This window comes from Bubalus bubalis, chromosome 16 (assembly GCF_019923935.1).
Source record: "Bubalus bubalis isolate 160015118507 breed Murrah chromosome 16, NDDB_SH_1, whole genome shotgun sequence".
Taxonomy (NCBI): domain Eukaryota; kingdom Metazoa; phylum Chordata; class Mammalia; order Artiodactyla; family Bovidae; genus Bubalus; species Bubalus bubalis.
The window spans coordinates 7,366,006-7,386,716 of record NC_059172.1 but is presented as its reverse complement, the minus strand read 5'-3'; the positions used below and the strand labels follow the sequence as shown (position 1 = coordinate 7,386,716).

At 42.6% G+C, this 20,711-nt stretch overlaps 2 protein-coding genes across 10 annotated transcripts in view; both read right to left on the bottom strand.

The window, feature by feature from the left end:
• Positions 1-20,711, bottom strand: part of AGBL2 (AGBL carboxypeptidase 2) — a 29,921-nt gene that overhangs the window by 2,689 nt on the left and 6,521 nt on the right. For 7 of the 9 annotated variants that reach the window (XM_006057391.3, XM_025266050.2, XM_044929118.1 and 4 more), the window contains 12 exons: positions 20,326-20,511; positions 18,886-18,993; positions 14,331-14,484; positions 11,645-12,427; positions 9,835-9,991; positions 7,575-7,701; positions 6,701-6,801; positions 5,523-5,653; positions 3,748-3,814; positions 2,566-2,688; positions 1,590-1,697; positions 237-326 (listed from right to left, as the gene is read on the bottom strand). In XM_006057391.3, coding sequence (XP_006057453.3) covers positions 237-326; positions 1,590-1,697; positions 2,566-2,688; positions 3,748-3,814; positions 5,523-5,653; positions 6,701-6,801; positions 7,575-7,701; positions 9,835-9,991; positions 11,645-12,427; positions 14,331-14,484; positions 18,886-18,993; positions 20,326-20,511 — 2,135 coding nt within the window. Of the gene's footprint in view, positions 1-236; positions 327-994; positions 1,297-1,589; positions 1,698-2,565; positions 2,689-3,747; positions 3,815-5,522; positions 5,654-6,700; positions 6,802-7,574; positions 7,702-9,834; positions 9,992-11,644; positions 12,428-14,330; positions 14,485-18,885; positions 18,994-20,325; positions 20,512-20,711 lie in introns of all 9 variants that reach the window. The other 2 variants (XR_006545216.1, XM_044929117.1) reach the window with 2 other exon arrangements.
• LOC102406258 (40S ribosomal protein S15a-like) lies at positions 16,248-16,726 on the bottom strand. The gene has a single exon (XM_044929121.1). The coding sequence runs from the start codon at positions 16,688-16,690 to the stop codon at positions 16,298-16,300; it is 393 nt and encodes a 130-aa protein (XP_044785056.1). The 5' UTR covers positions 16,691-16,726; the 3' UTR covers positions 16,248-16,297.

Here is a 20,711-nt window from a genome sequence, read left to right as displayed (position 1 = left end):
TGAGGTGCCTTGTGGGCTGTGCTCCGGGCTGGTCAGGTGTGTGCAGCCTGAGGAGGCAAACCACCTGAGATGTTTGCCTCAACAGAACAAATCCACAGAGACAACACTGTGTGGACTTTGGATCACCACCCCTCCAATCGTATAATACATTTGAAAAACAAAATCAATGTGGGCATATAGATATACATACACACACACACACACACACACACATATACATATATTAGGTGAAATACCTGTATTCTGTCTTTATTCTTAGTCAAAATCAAGGTGGTCATATCTGTTGGGTCCAGGGAGGTGCTTTTGCCTCTTCCGTTTAACTGGGACTAAAATAAAGGACCATATTCTCACTAAATTTTCCACTTGGACAAGTGTGTGATTGTATAAAACACACAGAGGACTTTTTATTCATGCATGTTGATTCATTATGGTTCTCTCACTTTGAAAAGAGAGGCAGAATGCAAATACAGTAATTCGAAGAAAAGAAGGGAACTAATACTTACTGAATGCCTACTATGTGCTGGGCACTTCACACATGTGTTCATGTAGAATATTCTCAACAACCCCATGGTGTAGATACTACAACACCAGCATTTTTGATGCAGGAACGGAGCCCCGGGGGGTTAAGAAACTCACAGAGGATGACACAGTGGGGCTGGGATTTGAGCTGAAGGCAGCCTCCACAGCGTGCGCTCCCGCCGCTATCGCACCGGACGCCGAATGGCCCTCGATACCGAACGAAGAAGGCTGCGCTCTGCTCGGGCTCTGCGCTGTAACGTCGTGGGGCCTTGATCTATCCTCCTCACCCACGGCGCAGCGCTCTGCACAAGGAAGGCCTCACGCACGCTGTTTGGCTACTACTGTACCCAAACCTACTTTATACATAGAAGAATCGCGGATTTTATAGCCACGCTCCAAAGCACTAAAAAGTCGGTTGGATCTGTCCCTTCTGTTTCCTATCGCATCCTACTCTGGACGCTAACTTCCTGCTTACTTGTTAAAACCCCCAGCAGACGCCAGGGTCCCTGAGGCAGGAGGGTGTTTGGTTTGATGCTGCCCTCCCGGCGTTCAGTAGGTGGCCTGCACGAAGTGTACACTTCAGTTTGTTGAATGGATGGACGCAGTGTCCAGCAGCCTGCTCTTACGATTTGGGTATAAAAATCACAATTCACCGATGCGTGATATCAGACTTCGACGGTGTCCAATGCAGAGCGGTGTCAGTGTCCCACCAATGCTCATGTCCCCCTGCTCCCAGCTGCACTGTCAGGGTGACAAGGGGCCACGGCATTCTTCGCCCTGAGGGGGAGATGCACTAATTGGAAAAATCTGAGCAACTGCGTGACAAAGACTAAAAACGGAACAGAGTAGACAGCCCCAAGCTTAAGCGCTTTCAGGAAAAAAAGTAAATCTTGGAGGTGATGGATGTGTTAATGAACTAAATGGTGACAATCCTTTCTCAATGTATATATGTGTGTGTGCGTGCGTGCATGTGTGTATAAAATCACATTGTACACTTTAAATATATTTCCAAAAAAATTTTTAATAACTTTTCTATGCGTGAGTTAAAAAAAAAAAGGCAAAAATAATACCTTATTCAATCTTGATTTTTCATATTTCATCATTGAAGAACTGGCATTCTCTGAAGTTCTGAAAAAGGCAGTAGGCTTTTGCAGAGTAGAAGGAAATCCTGCCCTTTCCTAGAAGGATTGCAAAGAGAACAGTTTTCAGTTGCTCTGTTATAATTAATCTACTCACAACAGACCCAATTCACCCAAGAGCGAATCTCCCGTCTCTGAAGGCCTTTTCATCTTTGGAGAGCAAGGGGTGTGGCGTGGGTGTGGCCGTGAGGAAGGAGGTGCCCAAGTGACCTTGGTCTGCACCAGGCCTGATCTCTCACCACCCAGCCACTCTGGACTGGCTCTTGCCACCACTTTTCCACCACTACCTCCTTCCTCTACAAATCCAGACTTGGTGGACTCCTGGACTTGCTGTGCTAGAGTCTAGTGTAAGGGCCAAGCTGAAGTATGCTCAGGGATGTCCAGAGGACCCACGTCAGTTGTGTCCAACTCTCTGCGACCCCATGGACTGCAGCACGCCAGGCCTCCCTGTCCATCCCCAACTCCCCGAAGTTTACTCAAACTCATGTCCATTGAGTTGGTGATGCTATCCAACCATCTCATCCTCTGTCATCCCTTCTCCTCCAACCCTCAATCTTTCCCAACATCAGGGTCTTTCTCAATGAGTCAGTTCTTTGCATCAGGTGGCCAAAGTTTTGGGGTTTCAGCTTCAGCATCAGTCCTTCCAATGAATGTTCAGGACTGATTTCCTTTAGGATGGACTGGTTGGATCTCCTTGCAGTCCAAGGGACTCTCAAGAGTCTTCTCCAACACCACAGTTCAAAAGCTTTTGCTTTTGAGGACCCAGGTAAGAGCTCTGAAATCCACATAGAAAACGCCCCCACCCCGTCCCATTTCCCATTCCCTTTCTGGTTTAGAGTAAACCTCAGCTCTTTCTTGCACCCACTGAGGAACACTCTAACCAGACAGCAGACGTAGGCGTTCTTACTGGGGCATCTTCAGTCAACTTTGACTCCAGCATCAAAGTACGTCTCTGATACTGTTTGTTTCGCTGTTTTCTCGACTTAAGTGCCTTTTTTTTCTTCTTATACATCGTCTTCTTCTGATTCAACTATTTCAGAAAGTACAGAGAAATTAGCCATTGAAGGTTCCAGAGAGACACCCACCCATAGGGAGCACTCTTTTCACACAATGCTTAAGACAACATTGCTAACCCAGTATGTGGGCCCTCACAGAGTGTTGAGTTGTTGTTGGTTTGGAGAACCAAAAAACAGTTCAGTTACCTCATTACTAGGGACCCCTCCCCACTTAACACGCCAAATCCCCCTATTATAGATATACTGCCAAAGAGGCACCTTTACCAATAACCAAATATCTGTGATATAAAATGAGAAAGCACATTACTTAAGGCAATATTGGCAAGTACAGACGATACTGATTACTAGCTGTGTGATCAACTGATACAGTTTGTTACCACAAGGTAGCTTTAATAGTTAAGCAAATGAAGCTTGGTACTAATTTTCCAGTTACCCATGGTGTGGTGAAGCTTATTCGGATGCTGCTGTTAAATCTAGCTGAAGAAATTGTAGGGTCTAGTCTGATATGGCTGGCTCATCTGACACAGCCTTAAATTCACCCTAGGATGAAGATATTTCTTAATGTAGCTAGGAAATCAAATGCATAATAAGCCACAACAAATATTTTGCTGTCTCTAAAGCTCTTATAATATCTATGTAAAAAAAAGTCTGTGACTAGACAGGGCAAAAATATCAATATACAGAAATATAGAAAACTACCAAAAAAAAAAAAAAGAAAACTACCTAAGACCATGTAAACAAAAACACTTTCCAACACTTTTAAAAATGTGTGTGTCGCTTTTAACAACCTCTACCTCTTAACATGGTTTTCACTTTAAGTTAAACATTTCCCCCTCACTTTTTGTTAATTTTGGAATACATGTGGAGTCCTCACATTTTTCCTCCCTAGGTTTTAAAGAAGAAAGTTGCAAAGGACAAAAAGAAGGACTCCAGGGCAGGGTAACCAGTTAGGATGCTATTACTATATTTTCTGCAGATCTTAGGACAGTTGAAAATTCCTCCCAACTATTCAGTAGTGTCAGGCTTTTTCTTAGGCTGCTACTTCCTGGGTGTCCGAGTCTCTATAATCTCACCTCATCCGCTATGTTCAGCAGGTGAACAGGGAGGCCATCTGAGAGGCAGCTGTCAGAACCGCTGGTGCTGTTTCCAGAAGGAAAGGAAAAGGGAAAGACCTGTCATTAATTTCCAGGCTGTGGAACACTGACCAGAATAGTGGCATGGGGTGAGGACACCTGGTCTGCTATTTGCCCGCAATGTGTATTTCAATTACTAAGAAATCAAGACAAGCACAACCATTCATTCATTGCGAACACCTCGGCATGCCAGGCAGTGCACCAGGCACAGGAAACAGAGATGACCCGTGTGGCAAAATAAATAGTGGCCAGCTGGACAAAGCTGCCCTTGGCAGTGACTGGGAGAGGCTGTGGGATTCTTAAGGAATCCCACAGAGAACAGCCCGAGAGAACAGCAGGGGGCTGTGGTTTGTCTGAGAGCAGGGGCTCTTTCCAGTGTGCGATGCCCGTCTAGTCAGTACCAGCTCAGAGAGCAAGGATGTGACTAGTTACTCTTTAAGAATGCGTTGAAAATACAAAGAGATACATTTAATAACAAAAGATCTGTAGGTCACAGATTAGGAGCATTACTTTAAACACCCCAAATCCCCCTTGGAAAGCTTCAGATGAACGTCTAGGCTGATCTGAAGTCCCCCCGCAAACCGTCATCTCCCCCTTTCTTCACAGGCTGGGATGAATAAGGACTCAGAGAATGCATCCTCTTCATCATGTCCTCGGTTTCTGAGCCGCGTTCTATTTTCTCCTCTCCTGGGGTGTGGTTGGCGAGAACTGAAAGCTGTGCCCTGTGACACGTCCTCCGTATATGAAAAGCGTCTTAGGCACAAAACTCAGATCTCTTGGGAAAGGACAGCATCCCCAGCCGCTCTTCTGCTCAGCCCTTTCATTCTGTCCGTGCTCCTCTCCCTCCTGTCAGTGCACAATGAGGAGCCCTGCAGCAAAGCAGCGGGAAGGAAGCTCTCGCTTCTCATAATTCCCAGCTCCCTGTTCTCACAGGCTTTTCCAGTCTGAGCAGCAGCCTTTGAGGCCGCCAGATAATAGCCTCTAAAGTCCCTTTTGGAAATAACACAGAACATTAACAAAGGGGATAGAAGCGTGAGACGCGGTATGCCCCAGAAGATGTCTAAAATGACGTGTGTGCACACTGAGACACAGCCACACTGGGCTTGCACACACAGCCCGCTGTTCTGTGTGATGCCGGGAATGGACCGAGCCCCATGGAGGCTGGTGCTGAGGCTGGCAGACTGGATTCAATAATTCTTCACTAAATCCATCAGGGTATCCCTGCTGAGCATGTCAGGATGCAGCCAGGGTGCTTTTGAGTCAGTCCCCACTGGGCCCAATGCGCAGGAGTTGATATGCAGGGAGCGTTTTGTTTTTGAGACTGCAAGTGAAGAGGCCTTGGTGCAGGGGTCCTTGTGAGTCAGGCAGAGGCTTCTGGGAGAGTGCAAGAGGCGACATGGCGAGTGCGACGCCCTGCCTGGCCTGATGGTCTGGTTGTTACGGTTCCTAAAGAGACTGTTGGGAGACTGAGTCGGCAGAACTACTTTGGGGCCACAAATCAGGGCTCTCTAACCCTTTCCAGAGCCGAGAGGAGAGGCTAACAAGGACCAGGCACTTAATACCTAGTTGTTGAAAGAACAACGTGTACCTAAGTGTGCCATGATTTTATTCAATACTTTGCATCTGAGGTTCAAAACCAACACAACAGAGCAAGCAAGACAATAATTTAAAAAAATAGAACCTCTCTGGTTTTACTTTGAAATGAAGTTTGATACCTGGATTCAACGTCAGACAAAGAGATGTCACTCCAGCTTCTTTCTAAATCCATATCTTGTCCAAGTTCCTTGAATTTCTTATGGATTTCCTGTTGTAAGAGCTCTTTAAGCTCTGCCAGACACTGCATGAACTATGGAATTGAAAAAAAAAGCTATTCTTGATTATTCATTTATTTATTCATATACTAACTATGCTGAAAGGCACTTTGTTTATTGCTGGGAACACAGGGGTGAGTAACTGTAACCTCTGCTACTACAGGCATGTTAACAGTAAGTTACATGGGCTGTGGGAACAGGCAAAAGCGTTTGTAGGGAAGAATGTCAATGAATACTGCTTTAGCCATTCCCTTGGTTATAGTTAATAAACTTCTTGAACAATGCAAAGGTCGGATTTGCTTCATATTTTTGAGTAGCAAAGAAGGAAAAGTTAGAATGGGGTGGTTCAGATTTTGGCCTCTGGCAAATCTGACTTAATAGGCCCTATGCTGAGGTCAAATTCTCCTTTAAGTATTTTTTTTATGGTACAGTTGCATCCAGAGTGGTGCATGTCACGTGTTCCCAGGGTGGACATTTCAGAGGGGGCATGAGAGATGAGTTAGGGACCATGAGTTCAGGCTCCCTTTTAAGAAGGCGAACAATAAAGGGAAATAGAAATAAGCTCCCGGAAAAACAAGGCCAAAGGAAGCCTCTGTTTGTGATTTAGGATGGGGGCAGCTTGAGAACATCTGCAGTTAAGAGGAAGAAGAAAAGGAAAAAAAAAACAGAAACAGGCCCAGAAAAGAGAAGAGGTGATTGATAAGGCAAGACCTCAGGGAGACCACGGGGGAGGCTGGCAGGTGCACCGAGGGCAGAGACGGTTTTGGAGAAGAGAAAGGACGCCTGATTTTCTGAGACAGGAGGGAGGGGAGCGAGCTCCGGTGCTGCCACAGGGAGGCCCAGGAGCGAGGGAGAGGCTGCATGGGAGGGGCGCTGCGGCCCCCACTCCGGGGGAAGGACGAGGGCTTACCTTCGGCCGGGAGTGTGCAGACTGAGGTTTCCTCACTGTCTTTGATTACAAAAACTTCAGAAAAATAGGAGGAGGAAAATAAAGATCACCTGTCACCCCACTGGGCTGACTTTGGACCCGTGTGACAACGATCCCAGTGACATCACCGCCTGTCTTGAGAGCCCATTTTTACCTTGGTTCGGTCAGGATCACAGAAATCGAGAAGGGTGTCACAGACGTGATAACCCAGGGACTTCAGATCCTCAGTGGTAAAATGAGTGTCTCTTTTATTGCCTGGGGACAAAAAAAATCCATAGGACTTCTTACTAAGTCTTCATGAGCAAATGCAAATCTAATTTATGAATAATATTTCATTAAAAACACCACCTCTGATATTAGAATATTATGCTTCTGGTCAGGGTCTCTCTCTTAGTCCATTTCAGGAGAATATTTGACAATGATCAAGTTTACAATCATGATGCCTAAATTACTGAGGTTTTACTTTGTGATAAACACTAGGCCAAATGCTTTATGAACACTATCTATCTCATTAGGTAGTACCTGTAATACAAGTACTAATATTATTGCCAGTTAAAGGAAATTCAAAGGGCTTCCCATGTGGCTCAGTGGTAAAGAACCTGCCTGCCAATGCAGAGCCGCAGGAGATGTGGCCTTGATCCCTGCGTCGGGGAGATCCCCTGGAGGAGGAAATGGCAACCCACTCTAGTATTCTTGTCTGGAGAATCCCATGGACAAGGGAGCCTGGCGGGCTACAGACCATGCAATCGCAAAGAGTCAGGCACAACTTGGGTGACTGAGCATGCACGCAAAGGAAACCCAAACTCAGGCCTGCTGTACTTCCAGGCCCTGAGCAACCGCTGTGCTGTACTGCCCCATCAGTATATTTCACACTCATATTTTGGGTTTTCAAATTTAGCATTAAAGCACAGACAAGAAAATCTTCTAGGTCAATTATCTCCCCAACATTCAAAGGGATTTCACCTTGCCAGTGCTTGGCTTGTCTTCCTCTTGCCATAATGGCCCGTGATCTACCAAAGACAGCTTACCCAGGGTGGACCCGCCAAACGTAGACTCCATGGTGTAGCTGTTGAGGATCCCCATCCGCCACATCACCACGCGTCCTGTTCCTTCTTTGCACTTTTGGACTTTAAAGTTACAACTGTGAAAAGAGAACTAAAGAGAAATCCAAACCCTCTGTTAATCATAAACTGGCAAATGTAAGATGTCTAAAATTCACTAATATGGTTAAAAAAAAATGGAAGTATCTATTAGTTTCTAACATATGCTCCATAAAATACCAAGGGGTGTCATAGATATTACAGATGAAAAAATGAGTTCTGCAGTCTTGTTGGTCAGGGAGATGAAGGTTTAATCCAATTAAACAGGCCTTCTCTGCAGGACCTCTCATTTAATGTGTTATTGTGGACTGTGACTCTCACTAGGGGAGAGAGTAGATTCTGATTTTTATTGCCTGTGAACTCTTCCTTTCCTTTCCCACCTTCCCCAGGGACATTCTGTAGGACTAGGGTTCCTTCAACACCTGTTTGGGAATGCTGGCTTACTTTAGTATTCAAGGCACCAGCCAGCCTGAGATTTATTTTCTACCCCTCCCCACCTTGAACCCTTGGATCTAGAACCCTTATCCTCTATCTGTGATTTGTGTATCCCTCACCCCTATAACCTCTGCCCAGACTCTCCCACCTCCTAACACTAATGTGGTCCTGGCTTGGAGTTCAATAGCCTCCATCGTATTTCATGATCACCCCCAACTCTTTTCCTCATTTGGAATTTGTAAACATATATTGGGTTGGCCAAAGAGTTTGTTCAAGTTTTAGATACTGCGTTCTGGATATGATTTCATTTGAAGAAAGAAAGAGATTCCTGGAAAAAATAGGAAGATTAAAAAAAGAAAAGAAAGAAAAGAGGCAGGGAGGGAAACAGGGCAGAAGGAATAAAAGCTTCCGTTTCCTTTTTTAACAAATAAGTCGCAGATATGAAATATTTGTCCTCTGTATATTTTTTCCAGCCACACTGCACAGCTTGTGGGGTCTTAGTTCCCTGACCAGGGATTGAACCCAGGCTACAGCAGGGAAAGAGCCAAGTCCTAAGCACTGGACCCCCAGGGGATTCCTTTGTCCTATACTTTTGTTTGATTTTTTTTCAGGCCTAATTATTTTTAAAGGGCCATTTTTATTCCTATTCTCTTTATTTTGGCTGGACCAGGAAGCATGCAGGATCCTAGTTCCTTGATCAGGGATCAAACCCTCACCCCCTGCAGTGGAAGTGTGGACTTTCAACCACAGGACCACAAGGGAAGTCCCTGTCTTATATCTTTATGTAAGAAAAATCTGTGCTATCATTTAAATACTTTTCTAAACCCAATCTAACGTCTTCTTTCCAATGCCAATTACACGTTGTGACTCTATTTCTGGTGTTGAAAACTGACTTTTAAATCAGCACAGATACAACTGTCACAGAGCTGTTACTCAACCAACCACTAAAGACTCTTAAGCTGTTTTTATGAGTCCTCTACTGCCTTACAGTCATTTGTGATCTTGTATTACATACATGTTTCTGTAGAGGCTCATATAACATGAGCGTTTTGTCTTTCAATTCCTTCTTCCATTGCCAGCCACAGGGTGGAAGATGGTAGAGAATTCTACCTACTATGAGTCTGAACTTACACCCAGGGCAAAGCAGCCAACAGCCATTTAAAAAAAAAAATCATCTTTATGGAGATATTATTCACATACCGTACAATTCACACATTTGAAGTGCACAATTCAGTGGCTTAAATATCTTCACAGAGTTGTGTAACCATTACCACAACCTAAGTTTAGAATATTTTCTTACCCCAAAAAGAAATCCAGGACACATCATTAGCTGTCACACACCCTGCCACCCTCGGCAATCACTCAACCACCTTCTGTCTCTACAGATTTGCCTTTTCTGAATGTTTCCTAGGACAGAATCATATAACATGTGGCCTTTTGTGTCTGGCTTCTTCACTTAGCATAATGTGTTCAAGGTTCATCTGAGTCCGGGTGTATCGCGGTTCAGTTCTTTTTACTGCCAAATAACATTCCATTGTGTGGACATACTACAGTTTTATTTATCTTTTCATTGGTTGATGAACACAGTGTTATTCTCAAAGCCACACTTTTATAAAGTCTTGAAGTCCAGCGCTCTGGGATTTACCCAAGATAATGAAGGGCAACAAAGTGGCAAATCAGACACTGCATACAGGAATGGATGAGTTATCCTCCTCCCTCAGTCAGTGGACAGGAAATTACCTTTCGTGCTTACCTTATCTGGTGCGTTTTTGCTTAACATTAAAGGAAAGACTCGCTCATGAAGCCAGAACTCGCGATTGGTGTTATTGCAACCATACAGGAAGATGTTATTCTTCCGGCTGTGGCCATGGAAATCACAATACAAGAGAACCTCCCTTTCTTCAAGAAGCCTATGGGGGGGTGCAAACACAGGACTTAGTCAGTATACAAAGGCATGAGAATAGTCAAGGATCCCTTGGAGTCTCTTCCTTAAGCATGTCTGTTGATACTTTCCCTCCCAAGAAAATTTCAGCCCGTAATGACCTTCAAAGGACCCCCAACCTCATCCCTGATGTAAACATGTCTCCAGCACTCCTTGCCCTGCCAGCCATGGAAAGCAGAGATGGGCAGGCCTTGTGGAAGGAGAGGAGAAAATCCACTGAAAGAAAACCCACCCTGGTGCCGACCTGTGGAAAGAGGGAGACAGGCAGAGAGGGGAAAGAACCAAAGGCAGCCTTGGTTTCTGACATTCCAGGGTTAGTTCCTCTAAGACTCAGCTCTTGTCTCTGGATGACCAGGACACCTATTCAATCTTCTAAACACAGTTACCTTCTCTGTGATGATGGTAAAAATGCCACACCTTTACAACATGCAGGGGACTGTGCTAAGTAGATAACATGGATTATCTCAGTTAAGCCTCACAGTAACCACCCAAGGCAGGTATTATTATCCCCACTCTACAGATAAGAAAACTGAGGCTTCCGTGGTCACAGAAGCAGTCAGTAGTAAAACCAGGTCTCAGACCCAGGCCTGCCCAACTCCAATATACACTCTGAGCCATTCTGCCTATCAACCCAAAGCTGCTCTCAGCCATTCACACAGATACGGTGAGAAGGTACGTGAGTCCACATATTTTTATGTGCTGCAATTTCAGGTCCAGTGAAATGGAAGCTTCTTTAAGGTGGGTGCTGTTATATCATTAGTCTTCAACTACTTTTACATTGGCTTAGAAAATGCAAATTGATTTATTATTCTTTCTTTATAAGAGGATAACAAGAAATTCTGGAGAAGGCAATGGCACCCCACTCCAGTACTCTTGCCTGGAAAATCCCATGGATGGAGGAGCCTGGTGGGCTGCAGTCCATGGGGTTGCTAAGAGTCGGACACGACTGAGCGACTTCACTTTCACTTTTCACTTTCATGCACTGGAGAAGGAAATGGCAACCCACTCCAGTGTTCTTGCCTGGAGAATCCCAGGGACGGCGGAGCCTGGTGGGCTGCCGTCTATGGGCTTGCACAGAGTCGGACACAACTGAAGCGACTTAGCAGCAGCAGCAGCAACAAGGAATTCAGACTCTGCAACCAGAGAACTAGCTGTACGACCTTGGGCAAGTCTCTTAACTTCTCTGGGCCTTAATTTCCTCATCCTATATAAAATGGGGACATCAACTGTGCCCATCTCACAGGGCGAATGTGAGACTCAATGGGGCATGTGGGAAGCACTGAGAATACTGCCTGTTGTACACAGGAACTGACGAATGGTTAGGTACTATTATTATTATTACACAAATCTCATCATGAAGACCTATGAACTCCCTGACTTTTGACCTTTTACATTCAATCATTTCACTTGTAAGTAAAACACCTCTAGTGAAATACTCCATGTTTAGTTTCAACCCAGAGATAAGACATGATTTAAAAATGTGAAAACTAACAAACCCACATGGCTGCAAAGAGAACATTACAGACTGTCCCCAAAACCATTCCTGACTCCTATGTCATTGGGAAAGAGCTCACACATTAGACAGAGCTGACAGTGTAAGACCAACGGACAGAAGCCTCACCTCTTGATCATATTCCTGGTGTGCCAGATGCAGGGGAAAGAGTCCTTCAGAATGGTCTTATAATGCCGGTTCAAGTCCCTTCCAGCCAGCGAACACCGATAATTCCCCACGATCACTCCGTCTGGATTTAACATGGGGACCACTTTGAAGATAAAGATATCTCTGAGGAGCTGAGCATCTGGGGAGTTGCTTAGGATGAAGTCCAAAAAGCCTTTCATAATCCAGGAGCCATTACTTTCTCCGGGGTGCACGCGGGCAGTCAAGACCACAGCTTTCTTCGCAGCTGCCTCTTGAGGGGTCCGGGCTGGGTTGGTGATGGTGAGCAGGTAGACGGTGTTTCCTGCTAGGCTCCTACACAAAGTCCGGAGCTTGCAGAACTGAGATCTGACGGGGCTGTTTGCCACCGACAGGAGGAAGCGCTGCAAGTCAGTGTAGGTGTATGGGTAGAAGTGTGCGAAGAAGCAAGTGTCCTGGTCATGCGGGAACCGAACGGTCCACGTGAGGCAGTACAAGGGCTGCTGTCCGTCATCCGCGGTGTTCCTGTAGTACCTGATTTCATTTCCTTCTCTCCTCCAGCCAATGCTGTGGGTGCTGGCATCCAACTGGGAGTACATGAGCGGCTTCATCCCTACAGTATAGAGGCTCTTGGGTTTTAGCAAGTTGACGATGGTGAAGCGATAGGTGACATCTTTTCTGGTGTTCTGAACTCGAAAATAAAACCACTGAGTGTGCTTATTTGTGTAGAGGTCAGTTCGCAAGGTGAGTTCATACTCAAAGGTGTTTCTGTAATAGAGAACACAGAAGCACATCTCTGTAACTCCACTCGCCCCTCACAAAACAAATGCTGTTTTCTCCTGATAAAAACAGGTCTTACTGCAACAGAAAAGCCTGTTATATCAAACACTTATTTTCTATTTTCCCTAGTTTGCCAATTCATGGATCAGGCCAGCAGGAACTTGGGGAAAGAAAACTTCTTCGGAGTGGGACAGGAAGCACGTCGAGACCGACACTGCCGCGCAGCGTGGTGGGGAGCCCGTGAGCGCCTGGGTGCCTTCCAGGAGTGTCCGACGGCAGTTTCTAACTACTTCAGCAGCTCTCTCTGAAATGCGTGAACAGTAGTGAGGCCACAGCCAGTGCTGCCTGTGAGCTGCACTCTGGATATCATCTCTGTAGAGGAGGCCTGTAAGCCCTCTGTGCTGTCTTTATACCTGATCCTCACTTATTTGAAGATGAGGGGACATTTCTGGAAAGCGTTCACCTTGTTGAACTTGCAGAAGACAGAATACAAATGCCAGAGATCATGGAAGGATGCTCATCCACAAGCAAAACTCATGAAGTGTGGACTAAAATAGGATGTTCCTTCTGCCTCCATCTCATTGGCATTCCAGAGCTGGGAAACAGGCACTCTCACACACTGCTGATGGGGACTGAAATCATGTTGGGAGGACAGCTGGACAACAACTAGCATTACTGAAGTGATCAAACCCTGACCCAACAATGTTATGTCTAGGATTTGTCTCATAACACCACCAATACTTAAAAATACAAAGGCATAAGGGTATTCATTCATTAAGCCAAACACTGTAAACATCTTCATTTCCCATCAGTTGGGGAAAAAGGCGAATAAGATATAGAGTATCCATATGATAGGACAACATGAGCTATTAAAAATAAGGAGATGCATCTGTGGTGCGGCCATAAGAAAACATCTAAAACTTGTTAAGTGGAAAAAAGCAACATGCAAAACAGTATGTATTTAAAAAAACAAACAGTATGCATACTATTTTTAAAAAACATGTAATCTCTACATATTACATCTATCCACAGAGAAAAAAGTTAATGCATATACACAAAAATTAATACATATAAACAGTTGCTGCATCTGGGAGGTATGATTATAGGACTTCAACTTTTTATGTTAGGTATTTATTAAGGAGCTTCCTTGGTGGTTCAGCGGTAAAGAATCCACCTGCTAACATGAGAGATGTGGGTTTGATCCCTGGGTTGGGAAGATCCCTGAAGAAGGAAATGGCAACCCACTTCAGTCTTCTTGACTGGAGAATCCCATGGACAGAGGAGCCTGGCGGGCTAGTAACTAAACAACATTTTTATTAAGATTGTAAAAAGTTAATGAACAGAAACCCTAATTAAATAGAATTGGGAGACCAGAAGGGGGAGCTCTCAAGCCCTGCAATGATAGTGGAGCCCAATAGGAAGAACTCTTTCCTTCCTGGTAAGGATGCAGCCAATGAAAAGCTACGAACCTTTTGTTTACTAAAGCCTCCCAACTCCCTTCTCCTCTCAGCTACCTGTTCTCCCTCCCTTGCATTACAGGACTTTCGTGGCTCCCTGTGGCTGCAGACCCCGAACTGCAATTCTCTGTCGATCTTGAATAAGGGCATGTTTGCTGGAGAAATATCTAACAGTCTATTTCAGGTCCATAAAGCAAATTTCAAATGTGCACTAATTTCTTTTAGAAGTAGAAAAAACAGTTTGGATAATTTTTTTTTTTCTAGAGGAAAATATGAGTCACAATTATTTCATTCTTTTTCATTGTCCTCACAATCATCTCTCATCACTTTTCTCTTTTTACAAACACACTCCTGACTCCTTAACATGATTCCTGAAGACACTTCTCAGTCATTTCAGTCATCATCCCTTTGGGAAATTCCTCTCTGTTACTCACACTCTGACAGCTTTCTGCAGGTTCCCACTCTCAAACCTTGATTCAAACAGCAGAGTATTATCTTCTGGTCCTTGTAAGGAGACAGAAAGTTCCTTGATAATTCCCCGTTTGCCTCCCACTCTGGAACTGGTAAAATAGCAATCTTCAGTGGGCACTGTGGATGAGATATATATATTTAGTCCAAGTTCCACTCAGAATCCATTTATCCAGTACATGTTTTGTTAAGCACTATTTTAGTTTAACAACAAGGAATATTTAAATAAGAAATGTCTATATTCTTAGTAGTCAACGGCTTTGCAAGTGAAGCAAGTAGTTATTTAATATTCATTGACTTTATACAATCTTGCATCACTTATATGGATAATTTCACTTTGCAATTATTTTTTACTATACTTGCGTTATGTTGTCAGACATTAGCAATATCTGCCAATCAACAGATGATTGACATCAACAAAGATCCTGACCATGGGGCAGGATGGATACATGCACTAAACAAATAGAAACATGTACAGGGCCTGCTTTTATAAGTAGATAATCTTTCATTAGTAGATAGATTCACATTATGACTTTTGCTTCTATATGCAATCTTGTCACTGTGGAGACTTAGAGAGTAAGTAATTTGGATAATAAATGAAAGCAAAAGAGAAAGTGAGTATAAAATGGGAGTAAAAGCACAGAGGAAGTAAAAGCAGAGAAAGCAGCAGAGTACGTATGATCCATTTAAGAGCTGGAGTCCCATGTTGTTCAATCTTTTCAAGGAACCATAATCAATGTACAGACCAGCAACCAGATGTCATTAATAAAGGAATTTCAACATTTTCTTGAGCCTCTTAGGTAACATTAAAAATGATCCAATTCATAGCCCACAGTAACATATCTCAAAAACAAAACCTCTTTCTTATTTAACCCACAACATTCTTAGAGCACGTGGTTGCTCTAGGACTCCTAACTTGACAAACTCCCAGATTCTCCCTGGAGCCCCATCTTCTCAGTTTTCGTTTTCTTCATTCCTCCAGGAGGGTGGGCTTAACTCCACTTGATGAATCCAAAGGCAAGATCAAGACAGCTGCCGCAAATGTGTATTAACAGGACAATTCACAAAAGCTGCCGTATCGGGAGAATGAGCTCTCAGCCCCAGGGTTTCTCCCTCTGTAGAAATACGTCTGGATAGAACCAATGAGGCAGTGGGGATCCGTGGTCATCTGGTTTACTGGAAATGACTACAAGGTCACCGACAGGTAAAACAGGCTTATGATACCAAGAATTTCTTGAGGTCCTAGGAGCGATACATCCCCTATTATCACTCAAGTCAACTGACTTACAATCTCAGATTTTATTTAAAAAATTTTTTTTTATGTGGACCGTTTTTAAAGTCCTTATTGAATTTGTTACAATATTTTTTTCTGTTTTCTGTTTTGGTGTTTTGGCTATGAAGCATGTGAGAGTTTAGCTCCCCAACCACAGATTGAAACTGCACACCCTACGTTGGAAGGAAAGTCTCAACCCTGGACTGCCTGGGAAGTCCCCTGATCTTAGATTTTAAAGTCTCCCAAAATCCTCCTCAGACGTTCCATAAGGTGGAGCTAGGTAGTTGCTTCATCTTTTCTACCTCACTGAATATAGTAAGTGTTGCCAAAACAGTGAGATGAGAGTCCAAAACCAAGGCAACTGGGAGGAGAGCGTGTATAACCACATCTCAGATGGACCCTCTCTGCTAAAATCCGCTCATTTTATTTTTCCTGTGGTAGGAATGTAAACCCATTGCAGCTTCCTCTTTCCTATCTCTTGCTGTTTCTTAACCTTCCCCCCGCGATTTTATTAACTTACATTCCATTTCTACTAATTACACTTGGTACATATTCCTCTTCTAATAAAATTGACTTCTCTTCTGACCATTTCTATCTATTGATTCACAGCTCTTTTTTTTTTTTTTTTGTCCTCTGAGGCATTTTATTTGTATTATATCCCTAGAAAAAGAATCCAAGGATTTCCCCTCCTGTATGTTTTCGTCTTGCTTCTTCATGGTCCATGATGCCAGCTGAGGTTGTCAGTACAATGAAACCAAACTGACGGGATGGGAGCAGGTTATTCTGCCATTTTTCTAGATCTTTGAGTTGCACATCAAATCTAGGGCTGATCACTCCACACTTATTTAGCCTGCCTGTGAGGTTCACAACAATTTTCCCAGCCCTGTGATCATCAATGATTTCAAATTTGCCAATGTAACCATGCTTCATCATCACTGTTAGAAACCTGACGATGACTTTGGAGCACGGCCTAATAAGGACCTGCCGTTTGCCTCTCTTTTCAGCATTGTTGATACTCTTGAGAGCATCGGCCAGGACATTCATGCGCACCATTCTGGCAGCACGGAAAGATGGCGGAAAGGGCTGATTCACAGCTCTTTAACATGACATCTCCTTTCTGCCTTCAAGGTTACTATTACCATCTGCTTCACATCCTCCCTGGCACTTGTTACTGTCCCTACTGTTGTTATGGCTGTTTTAGTGAGTTTGAAGTTGATTCTTCCTTTCCATAAATATCCTTTTATCAATAAATATCCAGTATCAATAAAGGATATTGAACAGAGGAAATTCTCGGTTTCCAGTTTTCAGAATGCTATCATGAAAGGCTGGATTTTGTCAAATGCTTCTGCTGCACCGACTGAGATGACTGTGTAGTTTTTTCCCTCTTTGTTCTATTAATGTGGTTTGTCACATCAGTTTTCTTATGCTGAAACACCCTTGGCTTCCTGTAACAAGTCTCCCCTGGTCATGGTGTACAATCCTTTCAATATGCTGCTGAATTTGGTTTGCTGGTATTTGGTTGAGGATTTTTGCATTTATATTCATGAAGAATACTAATCTATAGTTTTCTCGTGATGCCTTTGTCTGGCTTTGAATACTGGCTTCAAAGGAAGAGGTAGGAAGTGTTTCCTCTTCTGTTTTCCGAGTTTTTGAAGAATTAGGGCTATTTCATCCTTAGATGTTTGGTACAATTCAAATAAATCCTGTTAAGCCATCTGCGCCAGGGATTTCTTCCCAGGAAGATTTTGAATTACTAATTCAATTTCTTTGTTATAATCTGTTCAGACTTTTTATTTCTTCCTGAGTCAGTTTTGATAATATGTGTTTTTTCCAGCAACTTTTCCTGTACGTCTGTGTTGCTTAATTTGCTAGCAGAAAGCTGTTAATAGCATTACTCTGTAATTGTTTTGATTTCTGTAGAGTTGATGGCTGTGTCCCCTTTCACTCCTAATTTTGATCATTTGTGTTCTCCTCTCCTTTTTCCTTGGTCGGTTTGGCTACAGTTTTGTCAGTTTTGTTGATGTTTCCAAAGAACCAACCCCTGGTTTGGTTTCCTATATTACTTTTCTATTTCACTGACTTCCATTTTTCTATTATTTCCTTCCTTTTGCCCACTTTAAAAAAATTATTTATCTACTTAGGGCTGTGCTGGACCTTTGTTGCTACACACGGCTCTCTCCAGCTGCGGTCACAGGGGCTGCTCTCCACTGCGGCGTGTGCGTCTCACTGCGTGGCTGCTCTCGTTGCGGTGCCTGGGCTCTAGACCACAGGCTCAGCACTTGCGGCTCGCAGGCTTAGTTATTCTGTGGCATGTGGGATCTTCCCGGACCGTCAAACCCATGTCCCCTGCATTGGTAGGCAGACTCTTAACCACTGGATCACCAGGGAGTCCCCTTTTGCTCACTTTGGACATAGTTTGCTCTTATTTTTCTAATTTATTATGGTGGAGGCTTAGGTAATTGATTTGGAATCTTTCTTCCTTTTAAATACAGGCATTTAAAGTCATAAACTGACCTTGCAGTGCTTTAGATACATCTCATAAATTCTGATATGTGGTTTTATTTTCAATCAGTTCAAAATATTTTTGAACACTTATGTTTTCTTTAGCCTGTGGGTTACTTAAGAGAAATGTGCTATTCAATTTGCAAATATTCGTAGATTTCCCAGATTTCATTTTGCTGTTGATTTCTAATTTAATTTTTCTGTGGTCAGAGAATATATTTTGTATGACTTCAATCCTTTTCAACATATTAAGACTTGCTTTATAACCTTATACATGGTATATCCTGGGGAATTTACCATGTACCCTTGAAAAGAATATGTATTTTGTTCTTGGGCACAGTGTCCAGCACATTTTTATAAAAGACATGAATTACACCAACAGGATGCCTGCAAATTAATGCAGGAGACTACAGCATAAACGCCAGTCATACACACAAACTACAAAGCACTCACTGTGGCAAAGCAGGTGAGAAAAGACGAGCAATTCCCCAAAGAGCCAACGTCCGACTTTCAGGAAGAACAATAAGGAAGAAGAGATGAAAGGGACTCAGAACTATTAAGAAAAGGTTCTATATCATTTTTTAAAAAGTGATTACATATTTAAAACTGATCAGTTATGAATTTCAGGGCTACCACTCAGTTTACCACTAAACAATGGATTTTTGAAAATCGTTTTTATTATAGAAAATATGTTTATTGTACTTTGGTCATGACTAATTACTCACTGTTTGGTGTGATAACAATACCTGAATCTAACTGATAGACAACTGTGCCTTTTTCTTCTCCTACAATTTCTGGTATCTTCTCATTTCCTGTAGGTTGATAGAAATATTCTGGTTGAGGTGGAACCCACTCTGAAAGAAGACATTGAAAAAGCACAAAATAAGAAATAATATAAAAGGTACTTTATTAGAACTGATATAAAATAATAATAATGATTATTCAAATGGCTAGTCTGGTTGAATCAAATCAAATTCCAATCCTAAGTTTCCAGTGTGTTTGTAAATTAATTATACCTTGCTTCTTTCTATAAAGACTATGGAGAAATTTTTAACAAAAAGCATATACAACAGAAGTATAACACTTAAAAATAAGCTAGAAAGTTGGTGCAACAACTCTACAAAATGTGTCCCTGAGCTTCCAAGTCAGGACAATACGATCAGCTACATTTTTCTTATTACTATAAAGGAACAAGTATACCAATTTCTCCAGAGGAAACAAGGTTTTTTCATTAGTACTACGTTCTGAAAGATTTCTCATATGGGACTTGGGCAGCTTCCTACCATTTTAAGTACAGGAGCCACTGATGAAAGCCAAGGGCATAGAAAGACACAACTTAAATTCAACAATACATAAAAGAATCATACACCATGATTAAGTGGGATTTATTCCAGTGTTGCAAGGATGGTTCAACATTCACAAATCAGCCAATGTGATACATGACAGTAACAAAATGAAGGATAAAAATTATATGATTATTTCAACACATGAAGAAAAAGCATCTGAACAAAATCCAACATCCTTTATGACAAAAATTCTCAGCAAAGGGGGTATAGATGGACCACCTCAAAATAATAAAAGCCATGAATTGACAAGCCCACAGCTAACATCATACTCAACAGTGAAAAGCTGAAAGCTTTTCCTTTAAGATCAGGAGCACTACAAGTATGCCTACTCTGATCACTTTATTCAACATAGTACTGGAAATCCTAGCCAGAGCAATCAGGCAAGAAAAAGAAATAAAAGCTCTTTAAACTGCAAAGGAAGAAGTACAACTACCACTGACATATATTATATATAGAAAACCCTAAAGACTCTATCAGAAAACTGTTAGAACTAATAACAAATTCAGAAAACTTGTTAGAACTAATAACAAATTTTGTATTTTTCAAAATACAAAATCAATACACAAAAATCTGTTGCATTTCTATACATGAATAATGAAAGAAAAGACAACATTCTCATTTACAACTGCATCAAAAAGAGTAAAATACCTATGAATAAATTTAAACATTAGTGTGACTTTTGACTTTGGGGAGTGTGTATCAGTTTCTCAGAGCTTAAGCATTTTCGAGTGAGCTAACAGATAGTGAATCTATCCTGCCTTGTACTTTACTATGCACAGAACTTAAAACTCTCATACAGACTATCAGAAGAGCGAGGCCATGACACATAAGTCACATTACCAATATGATGAATGCGCTCCTTGATGACCTCACATTCTATTGGCCACCTTGGAGCCTGTAGCAGCGTGCTGCCAGAGAAAAGAGCAAAGAGATCTCTGGGTTCTCTGAGATGCGGGTTTACTTCGCCAATGTCATCATAAAGAAGCTGTCTGCTCTTAACAAACGGTGAACTCAGCATAAGAGAATCTGCCAAAGGGAAAGGTAAGGAGTGAGCAGTTTCCTTTTCCTTTTGAGCAACAATTTTACTGCTCAACTGTAACAATTAAGGAATTTTAAGCATTGTATTAAAATATTATCACAGATATGCAATCCTATGACATCTTTCTCCTTCAAAGAGATTTAGTCCAGGCTGACAATATTGAAATTATAAAACGTTAAGCTAAAAT

Excerpts from the sequence above, each read along its gene's own strand:
- LOC102406258 (XM_044929121.1), bottom strand. The coding sequence starts at position 16,690 with ATGGTGCGCATGAATGTCCTGGCCGATGCTCTCAAGAGTATCAACAAT.